The sequence below is a fragment of the Ambystoma mexicanum genome, chromosome 9 (assembly GCF_040938575.1).
Source record: "Ambystoma mexicanum isolate Mex_15411 chromosome 9, UKY_AmexF1_1, whole genome shotgun sequence".
Lineage (NCBI taxonomy): Eukaryota > Metazoa > Chordata > Amphibia > Caudata > Ambystomatidae > Ambystoma > Ambystoma mexicanum.
The window spans coordinates 790,029,590-790,052,893 of NC_090931.1; the positions used below are offsets into that span (position 1 = coordinate 790,029,590).

The 23,304-nt window shown below is 48.0% G+C and overlaps 1 protein-coding gene across 1 annotated transcript in view; it reads right to left on the bottom strand.

Annotated features, from left to right (window-relative positions):
* Nucleotides 1–23,304, bottom strand: part of HSPD1 (heat shock protein family D (Hsp60) member 1) — a 172,693-nt gene that overhangs the window by 115,568 nt on the left and 33,821 nt on the right. Inside the window, exon 4 of the mRNA XM_069615735.1 lies at nucleotides 19,106–19,188. Coding sequence (XP_069471836.1) covers nucleotides 19,106–19,188 — 83 coding nt within the window. The remainder of the gene's footprint in view (nucleotides 1–19,105; nucleotides 19,189–23,304) is intronic.

Consider the following 23,304-nt stretch of genomic DNA (forward strand, 5'->3'; position numbering starts at 1 on the left):
TTCGGTCTGAATAGGAGCAGATTGTTCGACATATGGACTGTTAAACATATACAATGGGCAAGGGAAAAGGGGGTTTATTACACTAAAAAGGGGTCTGTCTCATCTGCTGTGGGTTTTCCCTCCCGAGCCCAAAAGTCCCTTAATCTCAGGTTTTCCCACTAGTATTCACCAGCACCTATCCAAGGCTAGCTTAGAGGAGGACCTAAAGGCAAATGTCTCATCGGTCCATCTCCCTCCGGAGTTAAGTGACCCCATCTCCAGTGTGCTTAAGAGAGGGAATTGTTTCTTTGTGCCAATTTCAGACACCCTGGTCTGGTCTCGCACTCACCCGCTCCTCGCTCGCTCTCTGTTCCCATGATCTTATTACTTTTCTTTAGGTTGTGCTACTCCAACATGCCCTTGCTTGCTCTCCTCACCTTCCATCCCCTCTTCTGTCCCTCCGATGTGTCACACTCCCCCCCCCCCCCCTTCTCGTCACCCTCCCTGCTGCCCCTCTACTAACCCTCTAACTGCCACCCCTCTTCTCCTACCAGACTCAGGGATTTGGTGCCATCGGGACTCCCCAATACACTGCCCAACTATAATCCCTCCCACTTCTCACCTTAACCCTTCTCACAGCCTAGTCCTACACCCCGCTCCACTAACTTTACTCACAATACCCTCTCATTCAACTACTCATTTACTGCTTCAAACTGGAACCAGTCTCCCTCAAATACTTCACCTGCACTCTGCTCCAATTCTGCCAGCAACTCCTCAGCTCCCAATCCTCCATCTGTACTCCCCTGGCTTCACGGTCTACCACCACACCTCCCAACTTCACTGATGCAGCCCAATTTGCGCTTCACCTTTATACTATGGCTCTCCCGCTTGTAACCTCACCCAGTCCTCTCCATTGGTTCCAGCACTCAATTGACTCCAATGGCCAATCTGCCCGTCTTGACTTAAGGGGCTTGGTCACACAGTGGAAAAACCCCCCAAGACCACCCCCTAAGCCCCATTTTTCCAGCAAGATTTTTTTTTAGCAGTCTGAGGTTCTCTGCTTTTTCTCCAGCATTCTGTGGGTTAATTTTTCTATTACAGCAGGTTCTGGGTTTGAAGTGCTGGATGCGGTTGGGGGAAAAGGTTGAAGTGACCGTTTCCTCCTTAGATTTGTGCTAATCCTTAGACTTCCAGTGCCCAGGCAAGCAGAAGCTTTTGGTGGGCTACTGGAGGCTTTTTGCGTTTGCTGGCAGGATGTGGGCTGGGACTGTCTGGTCCCAATCCACAAACTGGTTTCAGTGTGTCTGAGTCATATGTATAAGTGTTCCCACCAGTGGTCCCGATTGGGAGGGTCTGTGTGTGTCTCTGTGTCCCCAGCTTCTCTGAGCTGGCCTTTAGGATAAGAGAACCCCTGCATCAACTCTTCAGAGATCCTGAAGGAGCCAAGAATCCTATCCAGTTGGGAGACATGCGAAGAAACGGAGCCCCCGACTGAAGGAGGCTTTGAAATTAACATCTGCTGCTGCTGTCCTGGTGGAGCCCTGTCTTGCTAAAGATCTTTAGCACTCCTGCGAAGAGCTGTGACCCTTTGAGTGGAGGACCATCCATTCCCAACGTCTGCTCAGTACCCTGCAACGAAGACCCTTCAGTGTCCCAGGATCGTCCTGCGACTGACCAGCTCTGAATTTGGGCTACCGTGCTGCTGTTGTCACCGTTACGAGTTTCAACCTTGAACTTGGGGGCATCCTCAGCTGCCCCTACGAAACTAATCTCTGTGTAATATCGGCATCCTAGCACCAAGGGGACCTGTGATAGGAGGGTTAAGTCCGACCGCAGCAGTCCCTTTGCGTCGCCGTGCTGCAGTGATCACCACCCGAAATCGCTTACCTGGCCCGAGTCCAGTCAAGAGGGGTCCTGCATCGAATTTTGCTGCCTTCTTCAATCGAAAGTCCTTGCAACTACCCGACTAGCTAGAATTCTTGCTGTTGCTCTGTGTCGACTCTTTGTAGCCGTAGACCCCTCTCAGACCAAGCCTTGCCACTCTGCTACTTTAACTTGACTGGGTTTGGCTAACCGTTCAGAGGCTTACCTCTTCACCATAATGGGGTGAAATCCCAAAATCCTGTTCCTGGGGAGATTTTGAAAATCCATCTGAACAGTGAAGAAGGCCACACCAATCATCCACCACCAGCACCACCAATACCACAACTGGATACATGCCATATGAGGGAGACTTACTTGGGATGGGTATGGACCCAAGCAAGCCCACTACCCACGCAGAGAGTAATCCAGAGAATGCCACTATAGAGAAGAGCTGGGGAACGGAACCCAAACCACCAGGATGGAGAAGAGGGCCCTCAAACAGGGACCCACTGAACAACTCAAGGGAGTGGGAGGAAGGGTTATACCCACCCTCCACCAACATTACAGACCTGGAGGGTTGAAGAGGGAAAGTAAATATGACCCGGTCAGATAGCACAGCGAGTAGACCGCTCCGACATCCGTGCAGCGCCTGCCATTGCAGGTTCCAATCCCGGCAGGGCCAAACTCAGCCTCTCATCCTTCAGAGGTTGAATGACTTGATGACCCAGACCACTGCCCGCAGCTCCAGGACACTGATGTGGAGATCCTTCTCCTCTGGCAGCCACATGCATCCGGCGTGCGGACATCCGGTGTAGGCTCCCCAACCCTCCGGGGAAGCGTCCATGGTGACAAGTCTCCTTGTATGGGGCAAGGGGTTTGAAACCCTGTGCGATGTTGGTGTGCCCGTTGAGTGTACACCCCACCACCTCACTGCCCGATGGAACTCGAGAGGGATCTTGTCTGCGAAGCTTCCGGACACTTGTATCCAGCAAGCATCCAGGAACTGAGGCTGCATCCGCAACTTGCATAGCCGGATACGGTAGATGCACAACATCATGCCGAGCAGCAACTTAATGGCCCACACCGTGGCGGTCTTCAGTGACAACAGCCATTGTACCTTCCCCAGCACGGCCACTCCAACCCCACCTCCCCCCCCCCCCTGAATTGGCCTGGATGAACCAGTCGTCGAGGTACGGGTACACGTGTATGCCTCGTATACGTAGATGGGCCGCCACTGGTGCAAGGCACTTCGTGAACACCCTGTGAGCTGACTTTAGGCTGAAAGGGAAGGACTTGAACTTGTAGTGCCTTCCCTGCACCACGAAGCATAGGAACCTTCGATGCTTCCCGTTAGGCAAGATTGTATACAGTAACCCTGTGGGAGACTACACCAGCCTTGTCCTCTTGGCAATAGGTAACCCAACCATTGGTATATGCCTGTACTACACATGTTGGTAGAGTGACTGAGCAGCCAGTCCTATCTCAAGAGGAGTCAATGTGAGCTGTAGGGTTGTAACAGATTCACAGTGACAGGTATTACTTGTACTCAAGGTTTCTTGATTAAAATTATTTTTTATCAAACAGTTTTAAAAAGAGCCTGCTTTAGAAGGGGGCAATAGGCAACACTTAACTTCACTTCAGAAATACAAAAGTTTAAGTAGGTACCCTTTTGGGATGGCACACAGATACTTCCTACACCATGAGGTGACTTCAATAGTTAGGACACTGTGGCCATTAATATATCACTTTCACAGATAAATGGTCACACTGAAGTTATGGCAAAAAGGAAAAAGGTTAGGGAAGGAAACAAAGGTAAGTTTCTCAAACAGGTAAGCACTTTTCAATCCCCCCAATTAAATATACGTACCCCTTTCCCAGCTATACAAGTAAGGTATGTATGACTTTTTGGAGGACAGTTCAACACAATGCGGGAGTGTAAGAAATGTCTTCAGGGAGCCAGGACAGCTGAGCAAAGTCTAGGGCAGCGGAGGCACTTCTTGTAGATAGCACAACATTCTTTCACCATGTTAAAGAGAGTTTTGTTTTAATAAGAAAATCATGTTGGGCCACAAGCTGGAATGCGTGAAGGGCAAGGCTGCAAGCAACTCTGCAAATGACAGCCAATGTAAGTCTCCAGTGAGAGCAAGCTACACACAAGAGGCAAGTACCCCTAGTTTTACAGTACCTGGAGTCTGACGAAAAGGTTCCAGCTGGCTTCTGTACCTGTTGTAGTCCTGCAAATCCTGTTCCTGGGCCTCAGTCGTGGGCACAGGGAGGACGTCTGGGGACTCCTGCACTACAATTTGAAGGTCAGCGGCAGCAATGGGCACAATTCATCAGCGGCACTTCGCGGTTTCAGCTACTTGCAAATAGCACCACTGCGGTTCTTGGGCTGCTTCTGGGGTCCAGCACTGTTGAGGGGGCTCAGGCTTGGTTAGTCCTGCTTCGAGGGAGTCCAGAGGATCTTCCTGGAGCTTGGGTCCAGCTTAAAGGCGACACCCTCGATTCTGGTGTTCCTGTCCCCCGGCACTCAGTTCCTGCAGCAGTACAGCCAGCAGATAGAGGGGTTCCAGTCGAGTTCATCTTGGGCTGATTGGTCCCACCAACCGAAGGGGAGAAGTAGTCTTTTCTGGGCTTCCCTAGTCAATTAGAAATTCGGAGCTTCAGCAATGCAGCAGGGCTTCATCGGGCAAACCAACGGTCCAGGAGGGTGCAGCAAACTTCTTCGGTTCCTTCGTCCAGTGGTTGATTGCCTTCCTTGCAAAACACCTAGCCTTTTGGCAATTCTCTCCCATTCACTCGCAGCCTAGCCATCACACACACAGTGTAGTGTGGCTGTCCAAGGACGGACAGCCAATCACCTTTGGGTGCATTCCTGTAACTGAGGAGACTAAGCAGAGTTTCTGGAACCTCTCTTGCTTCCTGCCCTGCCAGACACGCTGGAGCCAGAGGCAGGCTTCACCAGTGAATCCCACCAAAGACAAAATGAACAAAAGAACCAAACCTGGTTTGTCGCACAGAGTAAATAGAAGGACCTTTACACCCAAAAAAGGCTTAAAAAAAAAAAAAATTAAAAAATAAAAAAACACAACCGGGGCATTCTGACAAAATGGGTAAAATGGGAACCCATGGGTGCAATACTGCAGCAGAGGATTCAGCCTGCGGTAATAAACGCACAAAGGTAGGAAAAAGTAAACCACTGCCACCAGCCATTAATTGTAGAAAGGATAACAAAAATGTTACATGAGAAGGGAGACGAAGGGGATACCAAGTAACCCCTTCAGCACTCTAGCTGGGGGTCTCTAAGATTGAAAGGAATTAACACAAATGAGAATTCTCCCCAACCCTTCCTATGAATGGGGACGTGGAAGTAGGCGTCCTCCAGATCCAGCGATGTCAAGAAGTCTCCTTCCTCCAGTTGGCTGAACAAGTGCTGCAACGTGACCATCCTGAATTTTTGGGACTTGAGGAACTGGAGACGCTGTAGGTCTAGGATGGGCCTTCAGCCCCCAGTCTTTTTGACTAAGAAGTATCTGGAAGAGACACCGGAGCCCCGGAGTAGTCTTGGAACTAATCACCCCTTTTTCTAGCATGTCCCATACCTCCTGCAGGAGCTAAGGGATGTGCTGCTCCTGCCGATTCACCGTAGGGACCTGCAGGCAAATTTTGCCTAAACTCCAGGGTATGTCCGTGGGCGAGAGCGTCCAGAACCCATCGGTCGGTGGAGATCTTTTCCCACTTGCTTTAGAAACCCGTCAGCCGGCCTCTCACTGGGGTGCATGGGTGGGGGCCTGACGTCCTGGCCGGTTCAGTCCTGCTTCTGCGCCTGCGTTCCGCCTTGGGGGCGACAACGGTACTGACCGCCTCCACCGAAAGCCTCCTGGTCGTGGACTGGGTTGAGCCACCAAAACCTTTGGCTGATCTGCCCGACTTTCCGCCTGTTGGCGGCGCTTAAGGAGCAGCAGTGCTGTTTGAGTACACAGGGCACAAGCTGTGTCAGTCTTGATGGCCTGAAAGGACTAGTCGACGGCCTTCCCGAAGAGGTTATCCCCGAAGGGCATGTCCAGTACCCTTGTCTGGACCTCCTGGCGGAAATTGGTGACCTTCAGCAAGCCTCGACGATGGAGGCACACACTGTTCCCCATCTGCTGGAAACCATTGTCGGCAATGTCCAGGGCCACTGTGATGGCATGGTCCGATGCCACTTCACCTTCCTGGATGAGTGCGATCACCCCCACCCGCTTGTCGTCGGGTAGGAACTCCAGAAGCAGGACCAGCTTGTACCACAGTTCCCTGTTGTACCTGGCCAGGATCGCCAATGTGTTGTTGTCTTGATGGTGGACGCCGGAGTAAATGACCTTCCTCCCCCTGACAATCCAACTTCGTCCCCTCGCCTGTCCGGAGGGACTGAGGACGATGAGGAGTTAGACAAGCTCTTCCTCGCAGCTGGTGACACCAGAGTCCAGCAACGGTTGCGACCGTAGGCGCTTGTGTGCAGACTCCCGGCACCCAGTACTTTTTTCTCCAGCCTATCTCACTTGGCCGGGGTACAGCAATGATTCTTCATAAGGGCTACGTCGTCCAGGAGGGGCACTGCCATGATGGTCTTCCTCATGACCTTGCATCTCTGGCATAGGATGCCCTCCTTCTGGTCTCCTCAGTCGTCAGCTGGAAGTGTTCGGAAGCTTTGGCGACCATGGCATGAAACGACGCAACTCATTCGGTGGAGACGCCCTCGGTCGTGTCATCATCAGTTGTCGCTGTGTCACTGTCCAGGTCCGAATGTGGACAAGGTGGATGAAACATCCACACCTTGTCTTGGGGGCCCCCCACAGATGGAGCGCCCCAAAAAAAAAAAAAAAAAAAAAAAAAAAGAAAACATTTCAGACTGGCTGGTCCTAGGTGAGGCATGACCATGCTTGGGCTTGGGGCAGAGGCCTTGGCGCTTAGCAACGTCGCCAGTCTACTGTGTCGATCGTTCTCTTGGAGAGGCAGATCTTGCAATCTCCTTTGTGATCCAGGTAAAGGCATTGATGGCGTTTGTCCGCCACAAACACATTCTGCAGTCCACATAGCTTCCTTCTCCTCCGTCATGATTGGAGTCGTGGAGTAGGTCCGATGGCCTTCTAGAAACTTCGATGCTCCTTGCCTTTTAGGGGTGCTGAAATTCTGACAACGAATCCCTGCTTGTCTGCAGATGGAGAGAAGAGCACACAGGATCTTTCTGACACAAATAGGACCTTTTCCATCAAAAAGAGCGAAAACAGCTCACAGAGCAAAACTCGAGGACACCGAACGTGTGGTAAATCTGAAGATGGCTGCCAGAGAGGGCTTAGAGAAAGGGCAGTCATTGGCTGGGGCAGAATGACCCAGAGTACAGCAATTGGTTTAGAGAAGAAATACTGTTTGTACGTGAAAAGTAAAACTTTCCCCTTTACCGAGGATTCCCAGCCAGACGACGGGGAATATTCATGATCATGTGAATCCATGCCAGACCCCATGCTGGAGAAGATATTTTCCTATCTCTTATAAGAGTTTTTGAAACAAACTTGAAAAAAGCAAAAGAATGGAACAGAAGTTCATTCCAAGGTTTATTATAGGGGTTACAGGCTGTAACTATTGCGATCACTCACCTCCCGGACTCATATTTTCCCAAGTGACTAGGCAGGTCGACTGGGAGTCGTTGGAGGTAGCTTTTTCCAGCAGTTGTCTCCAGTAGAATATGCCCTGTAGAACAAAATGCAGCAGGCACAGATGCAGGCCTCCTTCAGGACACTACCATACAGAGGAAAGCTGGTTCCAGCGACAGTTGTCTTGGATGATGGGAAGCAGAAACCACGCAGGAAGGAGACTTGTAAAATGAGCTGGTGCTCCCCAAGTCCTGGGCAAAAAACATAGAACAGCAATACTTCTAGCACCTTAGCCCAATTCAGAGCCTGTCGGTCCACTGGGTGGTCGAGGGACGATTCAGAGGGCTTAAGGCTGCAGTAACGCGAGAAGTCGACTGGTTGGTTCCACTAGCCCAAGGGTCAAAGTACCACAGAAGGTCTCCTGATATCAGCTAGTCCAGCCAGACTTTTCCAGGACAGTTGCAGGAAAGGTCGTCGGGCATCTTCAGGAGTCGTCCACAGGTCTTCAGTCAGCTACGTGGCTACCGTTAGGCAAGAAATGATGTAGTAAAACTGTGAGACTACACAACACTGGTCTACTTGGTATAAGTTAACCCCCCTTTTGGTATAGCCAAAAGGCCTGTACTACACAAGTTGTTAGTGTGACTGAGCAGTCAGGCTCATCTCAAGAGGGGTAAATGTGAGCTGCAGAGCTGTAGCAATGGCATTTGCAAATAAGTAGCCAAGTAACACACACTGAAGTTTGTTATTTATTAAACATCAATTTTTAAATAAGCATTCTTTAAAAAGGACAATATATGCAACCATCAAATATACTTTTCCAGAATCGGCATACGTTTTAGTGGATACTATGGAGATTTTCTTTTATTTACTTATTTTATTTATTTTTTTATTTTTTTATTTTACACACACATACACGTTCTATACCGGAGGGGACTTCATTCACAAGGACAGTATTAGCATTTATATATCACTAGTACATTTTTCTGAGGTTGCAGAAAGGAACGTTTTCGGGGCATGCGAGTATAAATCTGCCAATTGTCTAGACATCACCTTTCCCAGCAATAAGTCATCACATCTAAGGGACACAAAATATCAAAGTCAATGGACTATAAGAGTCTGCAGGGAGCCAGGACAGCCAGAGTCAATTGGAGCACAGTCTATGGAGCCGAGGCACTTCGTAGTTAATAAAGTCTTGCAAAGTTAGAGAGTTTTGTTGAAATCACTTGTAGGGTCACACGCTGTTACACTTGTGGAAATCAGAATTGCAATCAACTCTAACATAAATAGCCACTGCAAGTCTCAACTGAGAAGAGCAAAGCTAAAGACACTGAGGTAAGTACCCCAAGTCTCAACAGTACCTCTGGTTTGGATAAGAGTGGTCCAGCTGGATTCTGCCCTGTTGCAGCGATGCAGATCCCGGGTTCCTGAGCCTCAGTCGTGGGGCCAAGAGGGAGGATGTTTGGAGGACTGCTGCGGCAGCAATTTGGAGGTCGTTTGCAGCTACGGCTCTTTTCGGGATCAGCTGCATTTTGTGTTAGGGAGAATTCTCAGAAATGTGCTAATTCCCTCCACCTTAGAGACCCCCCTCAGCTACTCTTTGGATTTTGAGGACTTTTTTTCCACATTCATATTTTAATGTAATTTTGAACTCGGTTTCTTTTGGTTGTGGAGTCTGACAAACTCCATAGGCATCTTTTACATTGCGCCACAGAGCACCTTCAGTGCAGCGACACTGGGACAGATTTACCAAAGGTTTAAGTACCTTCTCTGGGATAAACTACTGTTTCCCAGAGCAGTAAAGTGAAATTGACTTCACTTGCATTTGTAACTTTCTAAACCCAGCACACACTATCTTACAATAGGGTGCTGGAGTGGTTACCTAGTATCCCCTTTGCCTAGCTTCTCATGTAACATTTTTATGTTACCCTTTCCTTGATGAATGGCTGGTGGCAGTGGTTTACTTAACTACATTGGTGTGCATTTACCGCGGGCTGCGTTCGCAGCTGCAGTAAAGCACCCATTTGGCTTGGAAGGCGGAGCCAACCACTGGACGAAGGAACAGAAGAACTTGAAGAGGACGCCTGCTGCAACTCCTGGACCGTTGGTTAGCCTGGTGAATCCCTGCTGCTGTGCTGAAACTCCAAATTCGTATCGACAGAGAAGCCCCTGCAAGGACGACTTCTCCCCTTGAGTTGGTGGGACCAATCAACTCCAAAGTAAGCCACCTGGACATTCTCTCAGAGCTGGTTGCATTGAGACAGAGTTGTTGCTGGAAACCGAAACACCAGGGAGGGGGAACACCAGATTGCGTGCTTTGCTTTAAAGTTGGCCAAGAGCTCCAGGAAGATCATCCAGACTCCCAGGAAGCAAGACTGACCGAGCCTGAGCCCCCTCAGAGTGCGGGACCCCAGAAGCAAGGAAAATCCATCTCGACAGCCAGAAACCATGGTATTGCTATTTGTAATAGTCACGAGGAGCTGAAACACTGAAGTGCCACTTGTTGGAAAGATTGCCGGTTACGAGCGGTGACCCTCGCATTACAGTGTAGGAGTCCCCAGAAGTCCTCCCTCTTGTCCCCACGACTGAGGCCCAGGAACAGTGAGATCTGCACAGGAACAGAAGTCATCTGCTACATCTTTTGCTTCAATACAAAAAGGTACTGTAAAGTCCGAGAGAACTCATCTCTCATTGTAAAGTTGCTTGCATCTTTTACTACTCACTATTCAAGTCTAAACAGCTTGTGGCTCTACATTTGATGCTTCTTTTCTTCAAAGACTTCTAAAACATTATGCAGAGACTTTTCTACTTACCTACCAGAAGTGCTTCATTTAAGACTTTTGCCCATTGACTTTGGCTTAGCCCGTTATACTGATTGACTCTGCTTAGGGGATCCAAAAGCATTTGCCTGCTTAGGAATATTTGTGGTCTCTTGTTTGTTCCAATAACCTTTTCCTTTAACCGATTTCTCAAAGTATCCTAAATGCAACAGTAAGATATTAATGTCCCCAGCATCCTAGCTATTGAAGTCACCCGAGGGTGTAGGTTGTGACTGTGGGCCATCCCAAAAGGGTCTTCACTGATTTGAGTGTGTAGTTTTAGAATGTATTTGAGTGTTGCTTTTATATTGCTCCCTTCTGAAGGCGGCTTATTCTAACCAACAAATCCATTAATTGTTTATTCAAGGAACCTTGTATGCAAGTGTTTATTTGAATACTTGTCACTGAATCTCTGTAACTCCCTTACAGCTCACATTGGCCCCTCTTGAGATAAGCCTGGCTGCTCAACCACACTACCAACCTGTGTAGTACAGACTTATTCCAAAGGTTGGGTTCCTTTTACCAGAAGGAAAAGGTTATAGTGCACCCTAAGAGTACTGCATACAATCTTGCCTAACAATTTGCGGTTTCAGCGTGCGGTAAACAGCACCACCGCAGATCTTGGATACCAGTTGGGCTTTCTTCACTCCTCGAGTCCTGCACTCTGGTGAGGGTACTTGAGCTCTGGTCGTCCTGCTTCTGGAGGGTCCCGAGACTCCTGGAGCTTCTGGCCGGATTGTAGACGTTGCACTCAACTACAGATTTCTCGACCCCTGTCACTCAGTTCCTGCAGCAGCAAAGAACTACAGCCAGTCGGGGAAGATGGCCAAGTGGAGTTCGTCTCAGGGTTAGTTGGTCCCACTAACCCAAGGCAAGAAGTTGTCTTTTCCGGGGCTTCTCTCATCTATCAGAAAAAGGAGTTTCAGCACAGCAGCAGGACTTCACCAGGCAATTCAAAAGGTCGGAGGGTGCAGAAAGCTTTGTTCATGCTTTTTTCATTGTGTGTTCTTCCCAGTGGTCGGATCTGCCTCTAGTCCCAAAACCCTCACCTTTTATCCCATTCATGCACAGCCAAGGCTGTCACACAAACATCAGGGTGGCTGTCCTGAAAGGACAGCCAATCAGGGCTGGGTGCATTCAGGCACTCTAGAGACAAAGGACAGGGGAGTTTCGGGAACCTCCCTCACTTCCTGCCCTTCCAGAGCCAAAGGCGGCTTTCAGGACTGAAGCCTGTCAAAGGCAAAACAAACAAAGGGCTAAAAACCCAAGTAAGACCTCACAAACAGAAAAAAAGAAGACTGGGGCCATTTTGACAAAATGGTCACCCATGGGTGCTATATTGCAGCCAAGGATTCAGCCTGCGGTAGAAAAGCCCAGTGGTATGAAAATTAAACCACTGCCACCAGTCATTTAAAGTAGGGAGGGTAACAAACAAAAATAAATACATCAGAATGTAGGATAAGGGGCTACTAGGTAACCCCCCCCCAGCACTCCACATAAGATGGTGTGAGAGACAGGGTCCCCTTCTCTACCAGCTGCCACTGATAGGAACAACTAGTTCTCTTAGTAGCTTTGTCTTTTCCAGATAGTAAATTACTGCTCTCCTCACATCCAGTGTGTGGAGGCTCCTTTCTGCCACGTTAGTGGGGTTATGGGAAAAAGTGTAGTTCTAGGGATTGGTTGACATGGAACTTTGAGATAGATTTGGGCGCAAAGTGTGGGGGTGTGCCCAAAACCACCTGGTCTTTGTGAATCTGACGAAGGGTCCCTGAACTGAAAGGACCTGCAGTTCACCAACTCTCCTTATAGAGGTGATCGCCACTAGGAAGGCGGTCTTGTAGATGAGTGCCTTAAGACTAGCCTTGTGCAATGGTTCAAAGGGAGATCCCATTAGTCTGGTAAGATCAACATTCAGGTCCCATCCCGGAGCGGTGGGGGCAGATTGGTGAGGTCTTTATTGTGCATTAGCCAAAAACAAAATAAAAAAAATAGACTTTTTACCCAGATCACAATATAAAATAAGAGTACAACTACTACAAAAACGATCTTGCTTGAAAAGTGATAAATAAACCACGATAAAAAGAGCATAAAAAAAGAAGAAAAAACTGTAAAAACAAACCTTTCAAAGCCTCTTTACTCTTTCCATAAAGGCTTCAACACAGGAATCTTCCACCACGAAACCCAGCTCTGGGACGGGGTGTACGCCAAGAGGGGCTAAATCGACTTAAGGAATTGTAACCCAGTCCTGAATCTAAAAGGTTAGTTAGGTACAGGACAATAGCTTTAGGGGAGCAATCAATAGGATTGATGCCCTTGGTATTACACCAGGTAACAAAGCTTTCATGTCTAATGTGGCCATGTAATCCCCTGCTGCAGCTGTGGGATTACCTGAAGTGTCAGGGTGCATGGTGAGATCCTTTTTGGGTACAAAGAAGTACATTGAATAAATACCCTTGTTTACCTGGAGAAGGTGGGGGAAGGACTTCGATGGCGGCCTTTTTCCAGCAGGACCTGAACTTGTTCCAGCAGGATGCGCAGGTGTTCTGGCAACAGGCGTCTGCTTCTTGGTGGGTGGTAGCGAGGTGGTCTGAGAAACTCAATGCAATACCCGTGGGCTAAGTGACTTCAAAGTCTCATGCTCCTTTTTCGCTGTTTCCAGGGCGTCGTCAACTGCCTTTCGAAATAGGTCGATTCCTCCAAAGGCTTGTTAAGGAAATTGTTCAAAAAAAGCAGGGACGAGGCGTGCACTCCAGTTTCTGGCCAATATAATACCTGAACAAGTATCCAAAAACAATCACAGGGTTAAATCCCAAAGTGTCCAAAATATTCACAGGGTTAATTCCTTTTTGCACTGTTGGACTCCAAGCGCTTTCGTATCTGCAATACTCATCAGGGAGGCCGAGTTGCCATTTAATTCAGGTGAAACCAATATAAATGCAGTTGGTCTCTAGGAATTATGGTCAATGTAGTGACCCCATTTAAACAATTCAGGTGACCAGTGAAAGACTCTCCTCCAACACACATCATACCCTTAGCAGGGGGAGTGGGGAAAAGCCATGAATATCGCTCTCCAGTGTAGGGCAAAATAACCCTGGTGCTGCAGGGGAGTCTTTCACTGGTCACCTGAATTGTTTAAATGGGTTCACTACATTGACCATAATTCATAGAGACTGCAATTGCATTTATATTGGTTTCACCTGAATTTAATGGCAACTCAGCCTCCCTGATGAGTATTGAAAGCGCTTGGAGGAATACGACAGTGCAAGGAGGGAATCAACCCTGTAAACTATTGGGCAACAAATTTAGATTTAACCATGTGAATTTTTTTTGGACACTTGGAGGAGCACAACAGTGCAAAAAGGGAATCAACCCTGTGATTGGGATTTAACCCTGCGATTGTTTTTGGACATTTGTTCAGGTAATATATTGGCCAGGAATTGGAGTGCATGCCTCGCCCCTGCTTTTTTGAATTGTTAATTAAGGAGGCTTGTGTCTCGGGTTTGAACCAGGAGTTCTTTAACCAGGCATGCCTCGAGTAGGATTCCCTGAATGAGGGTGCGTCCAGCAGTTTCAGCAGAGTCCAATATCCTGGGTCACTGGTCTGCCTTCTGCTATGACCGCCAGCAGGCGTGATCAGGTAGGCTCTGGAACCTCCTAAAGATCATCCTGTTCTAGGCCCCCACTTAACATCAGTGTAGCTTGCAAGGAGCATGGTGTTATTGGTGATTCTTGTGGAGTAGAACGCAGAGGTGGTGACCTGCTTATCAATGGCATAACGTTTTTTGCAGACCTTGTCCGGAGGGGATTCTGCCGAGGACAGTGGTACCTCTGCCCTTTTGCGAGTGGTTGTAACAACCAACGAGTCTGGCGTGGTGTTAGGGGGAATTCTCATTTCTGTGCCAATTTCTTTCAACCTTAAAAATACCCCCAGCTCTTTTGCTGGACTTTAGGGCTTTTATCCTGGAGTGAGTGAGACCTTTTTCTCACTCTGATGTATTTTTGATCTGATTTGGACTCCGTTTGTGATTTTGTAGCCCGACAAACTCCATTTGCATCACCTTTGTATTGTGACACACAGCACCCTTCAGTGCAGCGTCACAGGGAAGTCCTTTGGATCTCTCCCAAGGTTTAAATACCTTATCTTGAGTAAACTACCATTCCCAAGAGTAGCAAAGTGAAATGGACTTTCCTTACCCGTTTTTCCTATGTAGGTCCAGTACACCCCATCCTATGTTGAAGTACTGGGGGTTACTAGGTTACCCTCGTTACAATTAATGTCTGGTTAGAGTGGTTTAGGTTTCCTACCATTGTGCGTTTTTACCTCAGCTGCAGTATTGCACCCATAAGTGCCCATTTTGTCAAAATGGCCCCGGTCTTTCACCATTTCTTGCTTGCGAGGCCTTTCTTGGGTTTCACTCTGCACGCCAAACCAGGTTTGACCATTGTTTTGCCTTTGGTGGGCTTCAGTACTGAAACCCGCCTCTGGCTCCAGTGCGTTTGGCAGGGCAGGAAGCGAGGGAGGTGCCCGAAACTCCCCATCCTTAGTCCCCTTAGTTACCCGAACACACTCGGCGTGGATTGGCTGGCTGTCCTTGGAGGACAGCCACCCTGCTGTCTGAGTGACAGCTAGGCTGTGCATGAATGGGAAAGATCTGCATAAAAGGCGAGGTCTCTTGAACAGAAGACAGACTCCACCACTGGAAGAAACATCTGACGAAAGAAACTGGAGCAGAAGCTTGCGGTACCCTCCTGGACTGTTGAACTGTCCAGTGAAGCCCTGCTGCATTGCTGAAACTCCAATTTCGTATAGACTAAAGAAGCTCGCAACGGACGACTTCCCTTGGGTTGGTGGGACCAAGTGACCCCAAGACGAACTTTGCTGTAACCCCTCTCCCTGCTGGCTGTACTTCCTTGCTGCTGCTGGAACTGAGTGCCAGGAAACCCAGAGTGCATAGTCACAGGACCCCGAGCTCCAGGAAGATCCTGAGGACCCTCCCGAAGCAGGACGACCCAAGCCTGAGCCACTTAAACAGAGTGCTGGACCCCAGAAGCAAGGGGAGCCCATCAAGTGTCCAATAACTGCGGTGGTGCTATTGACCGGTAGCTGAAACCGTAAAGTCGAAAGCCCGTAGCCGCTGCCGACCTTCGAATTGCAGTGCAGGAGTCCTCCACGTGTCCCCACGACTGAAGCCCAGGAACCCAGGACCTGCAGGACTGCAACCTGAACAGAAGGCAGCTGCATCCTCTTCTTCCAACCCAAGGTACTGTCTTGACTATAGGGGTACTTACCTATTTGGTCTGTAGCTTGCTTCTTCTCACTGAAGACTTGCAGTAGCTGCTTTTTTTGCAGAGTTGCTTGCAGCTCTGCTCTTCACAAGCTGAACAGCTTGTGGCCCAACCGCGATTCTTCTTCTACAAACTCCTAAGACTTGTGCTATCTGAAGACGTGCCTCAGCTCCCTAGACATTGTGCAAAGTGACTTTGGCTGTCCTGGCTCCCTGCAGCCTCTTCTGACCAATTGACTTTGGTTTTAACTGCCCCTCATAGGTGGTGCACATGTTTAACTTGTATTGCTGGGAAAGGTCTAACCTAGACTTCACTGGCAAGATTGGAAAGTATTCACACCTGAGAACCGGTTAACCCTGTTCCTTCCCTAACCTTTTCCACAACCTCAGTATTGCATCAAGTGTAAAACGTGTATATATCAATGTCCACAGTGTCCTAGTAATTGAAGTCACCTCAGGGTGTAGGGTGTGAGATCACAAAAGGGCATCTACTCTCTCATCTTAAATCTGATTAAGTGTTGTGAAGATTGTTGCATATTGCCCTTTCTAAAGAATGCTTATTTAAAAACGGACTGTTAAATAATTATTTTACTAGAAAACCTCGAGTATGTGTTTTATTTGAATACTAGTAACAGTGAATCTCAGTGTTACATCCCTACAGCTCACATTTACCCCCCCTTCCCCCTTGAGAAGTCTGACTGCTCAGTCACTCTACCAACTTGCATAGTACAGACCTATACCAATAGGGGGTTACCCATTACCAAGAGGACAAGGCTGGTGTAGTCTACCACAGGGTTACTACATACAATCTTGCCGAACATGTGGCATGACCCCTAATTTAGAGTGGGTTACAGGGGGTTGGGTGAAACAATTTTTCCACCAGGGGGATTGACTGCCTGTATAAGACGGGGGCAGCAAAGAAGGGGCCAGGTGTCTTAATAGAATTTAATAAGGGGATGGCTTGGCTAACCGGAGTCTATTCTTTGAGGATGTCCTCCACGAAGTCCGAGTCAGGGGCAGCTTCATGAGTAGCAATTTTTAAATGGTCGGCTACTCTCTTTAAGAGAGCGTTAACAGCATTTGGTTGTCAACTGGCGACAAATCTCTGGAGTATTAGTAGGGGGATCCAGACATGTGTCTGGGTCAGTGATATGCGGCGGTGTGTACCACGAGCCCTGGTTCTCCCCTGAACCCATTCTAAACCCTCCATAAAAAACATCCTGGCTCGGGTCATCGTGGATGTACCCAAAGATATCATTGTGGTGTCCCTGTGGTTCCTCCAAAGAGGAACACTGGGCACCAGGGGAGGGAAGTTTCTGAAATTTAGAGGGGATAGGGCAAGAGTCCACTTCCCTAGGTCTCTTCAAGGCTCCGTCATAGTAAGTCGAACTCAGCCATACACTGTTCAAAACTCTCCCTAATCCATTCTGAGGAACCGGAAGGACCGGAGGAGGGAAGGGCTGCCTAGAGGGGATGGACCCTTATCTAAGGCCTTAAAAAGAGGCTCAGGGGCCTCAGAATAGTCCTCTTGGGTAGAGGGGGTGCCTTTGTAGTCCATAGCTGCCGAAATGGTATCCGGAAACTTTTTGCAAATCTTCGGAAGCTATATTGAGGGCAAAAGTGTTTCGGCGTGCCTAAGGAGCTGCCGCGGTCGGCGACACCACCAAGTCCTTCGGCATTAAAGCACTTTTTGACGGTAGGTCGATACTGCCCGTTACAGAAGGAGTTTTATGCCAATTTGCTTGCCGCAGTTGCAGAGGATGCCGAACTGTGAGGTTCGGAAGGTACCGTCGAAATCTTTGGCGGCCCGATGGGCGTCGAGGACTTCTTAAACGACGAATAGGGCTTAGGTGTTGTGTGCGCTAAAGTACATGTGGTAGCCCTTGTCGCCAGGGTGTGGCTTCCCCAGAACGGTGCCGACTGCCTGTCTATCAGAGCCAGGGACGGGCACTTGGGAGCATGTAGGCTCCACAGAAAGGTCGATTGCTTCCAAATCGGAGCCATGGCTGCCAACGGATTCCTCTTGCGAAGCACCGGCGGGGAAAAAGGTTTACAGGCCTTACACGAGCGTTCATCGTGGTCACGGGGAAGACACTTATTGCATCGGCGATGGTGTCTTTCCACAGAAGTTCGCTGTTACAAGACGGCAGAATTTAAAAGGAGTCCTTTCCATAGAAGAGGTTAGTGGCAGCCAAATAGAGAAGAGAAAGAGGGGTGAGGGGAAATGCATTCTCAGAAGAAAGAAACAGAGCCCCACTCTAAAGGCCAGGCCTGATGGCCGAGGCCACGTGGTCAACGGTCACCGAGCAGTTGTAGATTTAGTTGTCGGCGGCAGGAAACCCACAATACAGCCTTCAAGAAGGTTGTCTAAGTGGACTAAAGGTTGTCTAAGTGGACTAAACGACCGTAGGCATCGATATAGCAATATAAACTGACAAGCTCTGCATAAGCGATCAACTGGGTTGGAGGAAAAAACAAATCTGATGGGACCTCAACGAAGGAGGGATTTTGGGTATGCTACACGTCACGTTAGGGATAGTGTTACAGTCACGCCCATGTCGACGTTCCCATCTTCAAAAAAGAAATGCAATACTCTGCGATTACCCCTAGATGTCGGACTATAAGCACAGCATGTGATCCTAAGCAGAGGCACACGCATCAGAAAAATGGTTTATCTTCAAGACTTCACCAGAAGACTTTTGGAAAATCATCTATAGTTTCAGGGACAAAAAAAATTCAAGTCGCAAACTCCTAGCAAGCCATAAAAACCCAAAAACAATCACTCACAACCCCAATTCTATACATATACACAGCACATAATTTCTTACTCGCCAAGAGTCAAATATCGTTAGCCAATGGCTAGCGGAGAGTGCACATTTTGCGCCATGGTTTAACTTCAATGTTTTGCAGAGTAATAGATTGGGGAACAACCACCATGCACCATATTCAATTCATTAGCCATCAGTAAATATGTTGCTTTGTCATACAATACTCAGAGCTTAGTAATAAATCTCAATTGGGCGTCTTGCAGACAAAACCGGATCTATAAAAATGCCTTACCAGGGCTTCTGGGGAGTCTGCCGATTGCAGGCATTAACATTTCAAGCTACTAGCCAGAAATGGTAGGAATTTACAGGTCATGAACACAGCACTCAATCTCCTAGGTCTCCAGCAGTGAACAACCACTTGCCAATGGAGTGTTAAAATTGAAGCCTGCTGCAGACATGATTTAAATGTAAACCGATTCCATGGACCAGGGTTCAGCTTCATATATAGCAACACCAAATACAGGCTTGTGTAGGTATTTCACCCCCCCTGTCCCCACAAGGAGAAGGCGGGAATGTTCAGAGATCCATGAAAGGTTTAGTGGGGTAAGGTTTTCTAGAAGACTGTTATTAGGGGCCTGACTACATAGAAAATCCTAGCCAGATCATAAACCCATTACACAAGACATCCTTAACCATCATGGGCCATTGAAGATATTTTTCTTCATGGAAAGGGGCATCAACGACTTTTAAACTCAAATCACCTGTGCAATTTCTTCTGGTGTTGTAACAGGTTTGGATTGTTTTTTCAATTCAGCAGTCACGGCATCAACTGCTAGCATTACACCTGGAAAGGAACGAAAATCATTTAGAATTAACGCAATCCAAGAAAATCCATCGGTTACAAAAAACTACATGAACAGATCGGCATCCACATTCTACTACCCACAAGGAAAACTTGCATAATCATATAATCATACAAAGTAGAAAAACCAACACCTTGAACTCCCAGGTTAAGCCTTGCATGCAGTTTAAAAAACAAAAACTCCAATAAGAGGAATGTGGTTTCAGATTCATACAGAACATGAAGGGACCAATCCTGTGCCCCAGGAAATGGGATCGGGGCGGTTGCCCTTTAGTTCTGTTTCCACCATCTCGCCCAACCTCCGGTGGTCTTTTCCACTCCCTCATTAGCGGCAGGTTATGTAATCAAAGCCTCACTACACCTTGGAACTGGCAAAGTACAGTGGCCCAGGTGAAACCAGTTTGCTCGATTGCCCTTACCCTGCATGCCCACACTTCTGTGATCTGCTCACTAACCAAGTATGAGCCTTCTCCACAACGCCATCACAAAAATAAAATACATTTATTAGGGTGGTTACTTGCTAATTTGCATTGAAGCTGATGTTTGCACTGTTGACATACTACAATAGGTTAACTGTTGGTTTGCAAGGTAAGATACTTCGCACCCTTTCTTGTAACCAATTCCCCCACAAAAATGTTTTTCTTCCATATACAAATTGCCGAGCTACTGCTTCCATAAACTGCCTAGTTCCCATAGATCGCTGTTGATCCCATAGTTTTCTCCCATGCTTATTTTCTGCTCCTTATGACTTAACCAATGTAGTATCATTGCGATCAAAGATTACCAGTGCAGTCAGATTTATTTGCCTTTGCCCCAATCCTTGCAGCGCTCCCTCGATGGACTTCTTGCACTCACACACAGACTGAATAATAGGGTCGGCCTCGCACACCAAAATGACTATTTCCATACAGAGCTTGGACATAGATCCACTAACGGATGTCTAGTACCGATTGAAGAAGCCAGAGCCAGAGGGAAAGCCTCAGAAGGATCCAGAAAAAGAAACCCGAAAACTGGTAGAGGTCTTCACAAGAGCCAGTAAAGGACGACCGGAAATGTCCATACTTAGTAGACCCTGGAAGAACATCTCAGGAGAAGTGGTTAGTTTTGCTGCATTACCTTTGGGCTTTCCATTTAAGAAGGATTTGCAGGTTTTTCCATGCAGGGGCATTAACAACTATTATTTGAAAGCTGAACTCCGAAGGTGTTGGCCATCTAGAGAACCCAGTTGGATAGGAAGTCCACTTTAACATGAGGCAGCTCCCCCTTGGCTTTGTGTGCTAATCATTTAGGATCCCATAGTGCGCCAGAGAAGGTACCCCTTAAAATTAGCGATGTAGCTAGGCTGGTGGTTGCTCCCAAGCCCCCCCCCCCCCCTTGTGCAATATGGTTCCATCCATAAGGTGGAATCCATTTTACCCTTCTGGGTCATTCCATAAAAAATTGAGGCTGCCTTTTATGCCTTGGAGACCCTGGGGGGGGGGGGGGTAGTCACATGACTAGCCCTTCCCTCTTGTATGGATGAGGAGCAGGCCATCTTTGTCCACAGGGGGGCTGCATCCCAGAACTGGGGGCTGTAGACCACCTGGAACCAGTTTTGACTGGCAAATGCATATGCTGGTCTGGGATAGTGTGGATTCATTCCTCTGTGCTAGAGCCCTTCCTAAATGCATTGTGGCGTTGGGAGGGGTGGTCTGCCATTGATTGAACAGCTCCTTTCAGTTATGCTTGGTGTTTGAAGGTTATAGGTCAAAGGATTGAATACAAAGGATTGAAATGCAATAGGGTCGAGTCAAAAGGACTGAGAATTTTTTTTTTTTTTTTTAAAGTCGAATCTTTTTTTGGGGGTGTTCACTCCCCAAACCCCTGCTTTTGGTGTAAAAACCACTTTTTTCCTATACGGAAACCCCCAAAAATATATACATTTAGAAAGAGGCATTCAACCTTTTTTTTCTGGTCCTTTTGACTCGACCCCATTGTATTCGCTCCTTTTGTTTTAGATCCTTGACTGGACACAGTGTTTGAATGGGTGCTGGTGTTAACTTACTACCTCCCTCCTCAGGTGGATACAAGCTAGCCTCTGCCCACTCACCTGGCCTACTGCTGGTACTCTGCACATACATTCCTGGAAACCCTTCTGCTCGAGGAAGTACAGAAGCTCTGCACCAGCCTCCTAAAACCCTCCACTGAATAACTGCGGCACCCTCATCCTCCACCACAAATCCCCCCCATGGTCCAGAGGAAAGAACTGGATAATAGCTCTTGTTGTAAGGCTTAGTCTGAGGCTACCAACTGGTGCCATGAATGGCGAAATCAGAAGTGCGAGTACACTCCCACCACTCTGAAGACTGTGCCGAACTGATCAGTTAATGCCAGGACATCAGGCATGCACCCAGTTTCCATCTGCCCTGCCTAGAATGCTCCAGAGGCCTGTGCGGCCTTTAATCCTGAAACCACACCACCAAACTGTACTCCCGTCCATTCCATAGCCTCTATGTTGTGACTTTGCAAGCTTTTCTTCAATATTTGTTCTACCTTGGGGTCTACACAGGTCAGCCTCATACTCAAAATCCAATTCTTGTGACCAGAGCAACTTCGCCTCTGAGCTCTTCGGGCCCTTGACATGGTACTACATCAATAACTGCTCTCCCTCCTGCACCAGAATTTCTACACTAAAACCCAGTGAATTACTCTCCTGCACTGCTGGCGGGTCCTTTCCCTATCCCTGCACCAACTTCTCATCACCCAAGGCTCTTCTGTGGCTCAGACTCCAGACACGGCCCCTTGCGACACTACGCAAATTATCACTTTCCTGCCAAAGACGGCCCCAAATACGAATAACTGGTCTTCCGTGGTCTCTTGAAACTTTCTGGCCTAGACAGGAAAAGTGTGTTCCTTACGCTCACCCGTTACATTTTCCTTTCCAGTAAAGGCCCTTTGCTCAGTAGGCAACCTGCTCGTCTGGGAAACAAGACGATACGGAGCACCACAGGTTCGATCCCTGGGTCCGCGCTTAGAAACCTCTGGGTATTAAGCGCATTACAAATAACCTATCATATCATATTAACTGAGAAGTTTAGAAACTGTTCTAGTTACTGGTTGCACTACGGCACTTATTTTACTAAGTTAACTTAGCTGATAGTATTTATCGCTCGCCTTTTCTTGTATATAAAGATCATCATAATTAGTTGTGAACTTTCTCGAATTTAGGCATTTGTGAAAAGTGTAGGTTTTAGCCAATGACCAGAGTTGGGGCTTGGATGCTCTGGTATCAGTAAAGCAGGGGTGCAAACATGATTTTACCAGATGGCAGAATGTACCTTACATGCAGCCTAAAATGGGTCGAAAAGTAAATGTGGGTGGGAGGGGTAGTGGCAGGAGGCTTTTCAAACCATAATTTTTATTAAACATGAAAAAAAGAAAAACTTTTGGGGTGGGCGGGTCTAGATTTTGTATTGCAAGTTTTGTACTACACATTTTCTGTTTCATAATTTCTTGTCTTTCAGAAGAAAGACTTTTCCCACATTTACATTGCAAGCAACCTGTCTCCCAGTTAAACTGGAGCTGTAGATGGCAGGCCCAAGACAGAAGTAGTCTTCTGGTATGCCCGAGAGAAGCCAGTTACCACTGGGGGGCTGACAGTCCCGATTAGACAGCCATCTGTACCTTTCTATAAACTGCAGGGAGTGTGGGTACCAGATGAAAGGCAACGATCCTGAGGCAGAATGCAAGTCGACCACTGGAAAAGAAGAACCGAAGACCAGAGATGGCTGCAGAACTTTCCAGCAACAGCAAAGAGACTACTGCTGTCCTGACCCAATTTCCTAATTGATACAGTGCTCCAAAGAGGACGACTCGTTCCCTTTGGCGGGTGGGACAAACATAAGACTACCTGCAGAACTAGCCATAGCACGACGTGCTGGAACCTCTGGGCTGCAAACCGCGAAGACCCTGGAACCTCAGACCCTATTGCAGTGCACCGTCTTCTCATGAACAAATCCTCCCAGAACTTTGGTGGACTACTGCTGGGCCGCCAATGGCAAGATTCCCTCTCCTCAAAGTCCCCTCACTAGAGTGCAGGAGTGAAGAATCGAGGCGGAT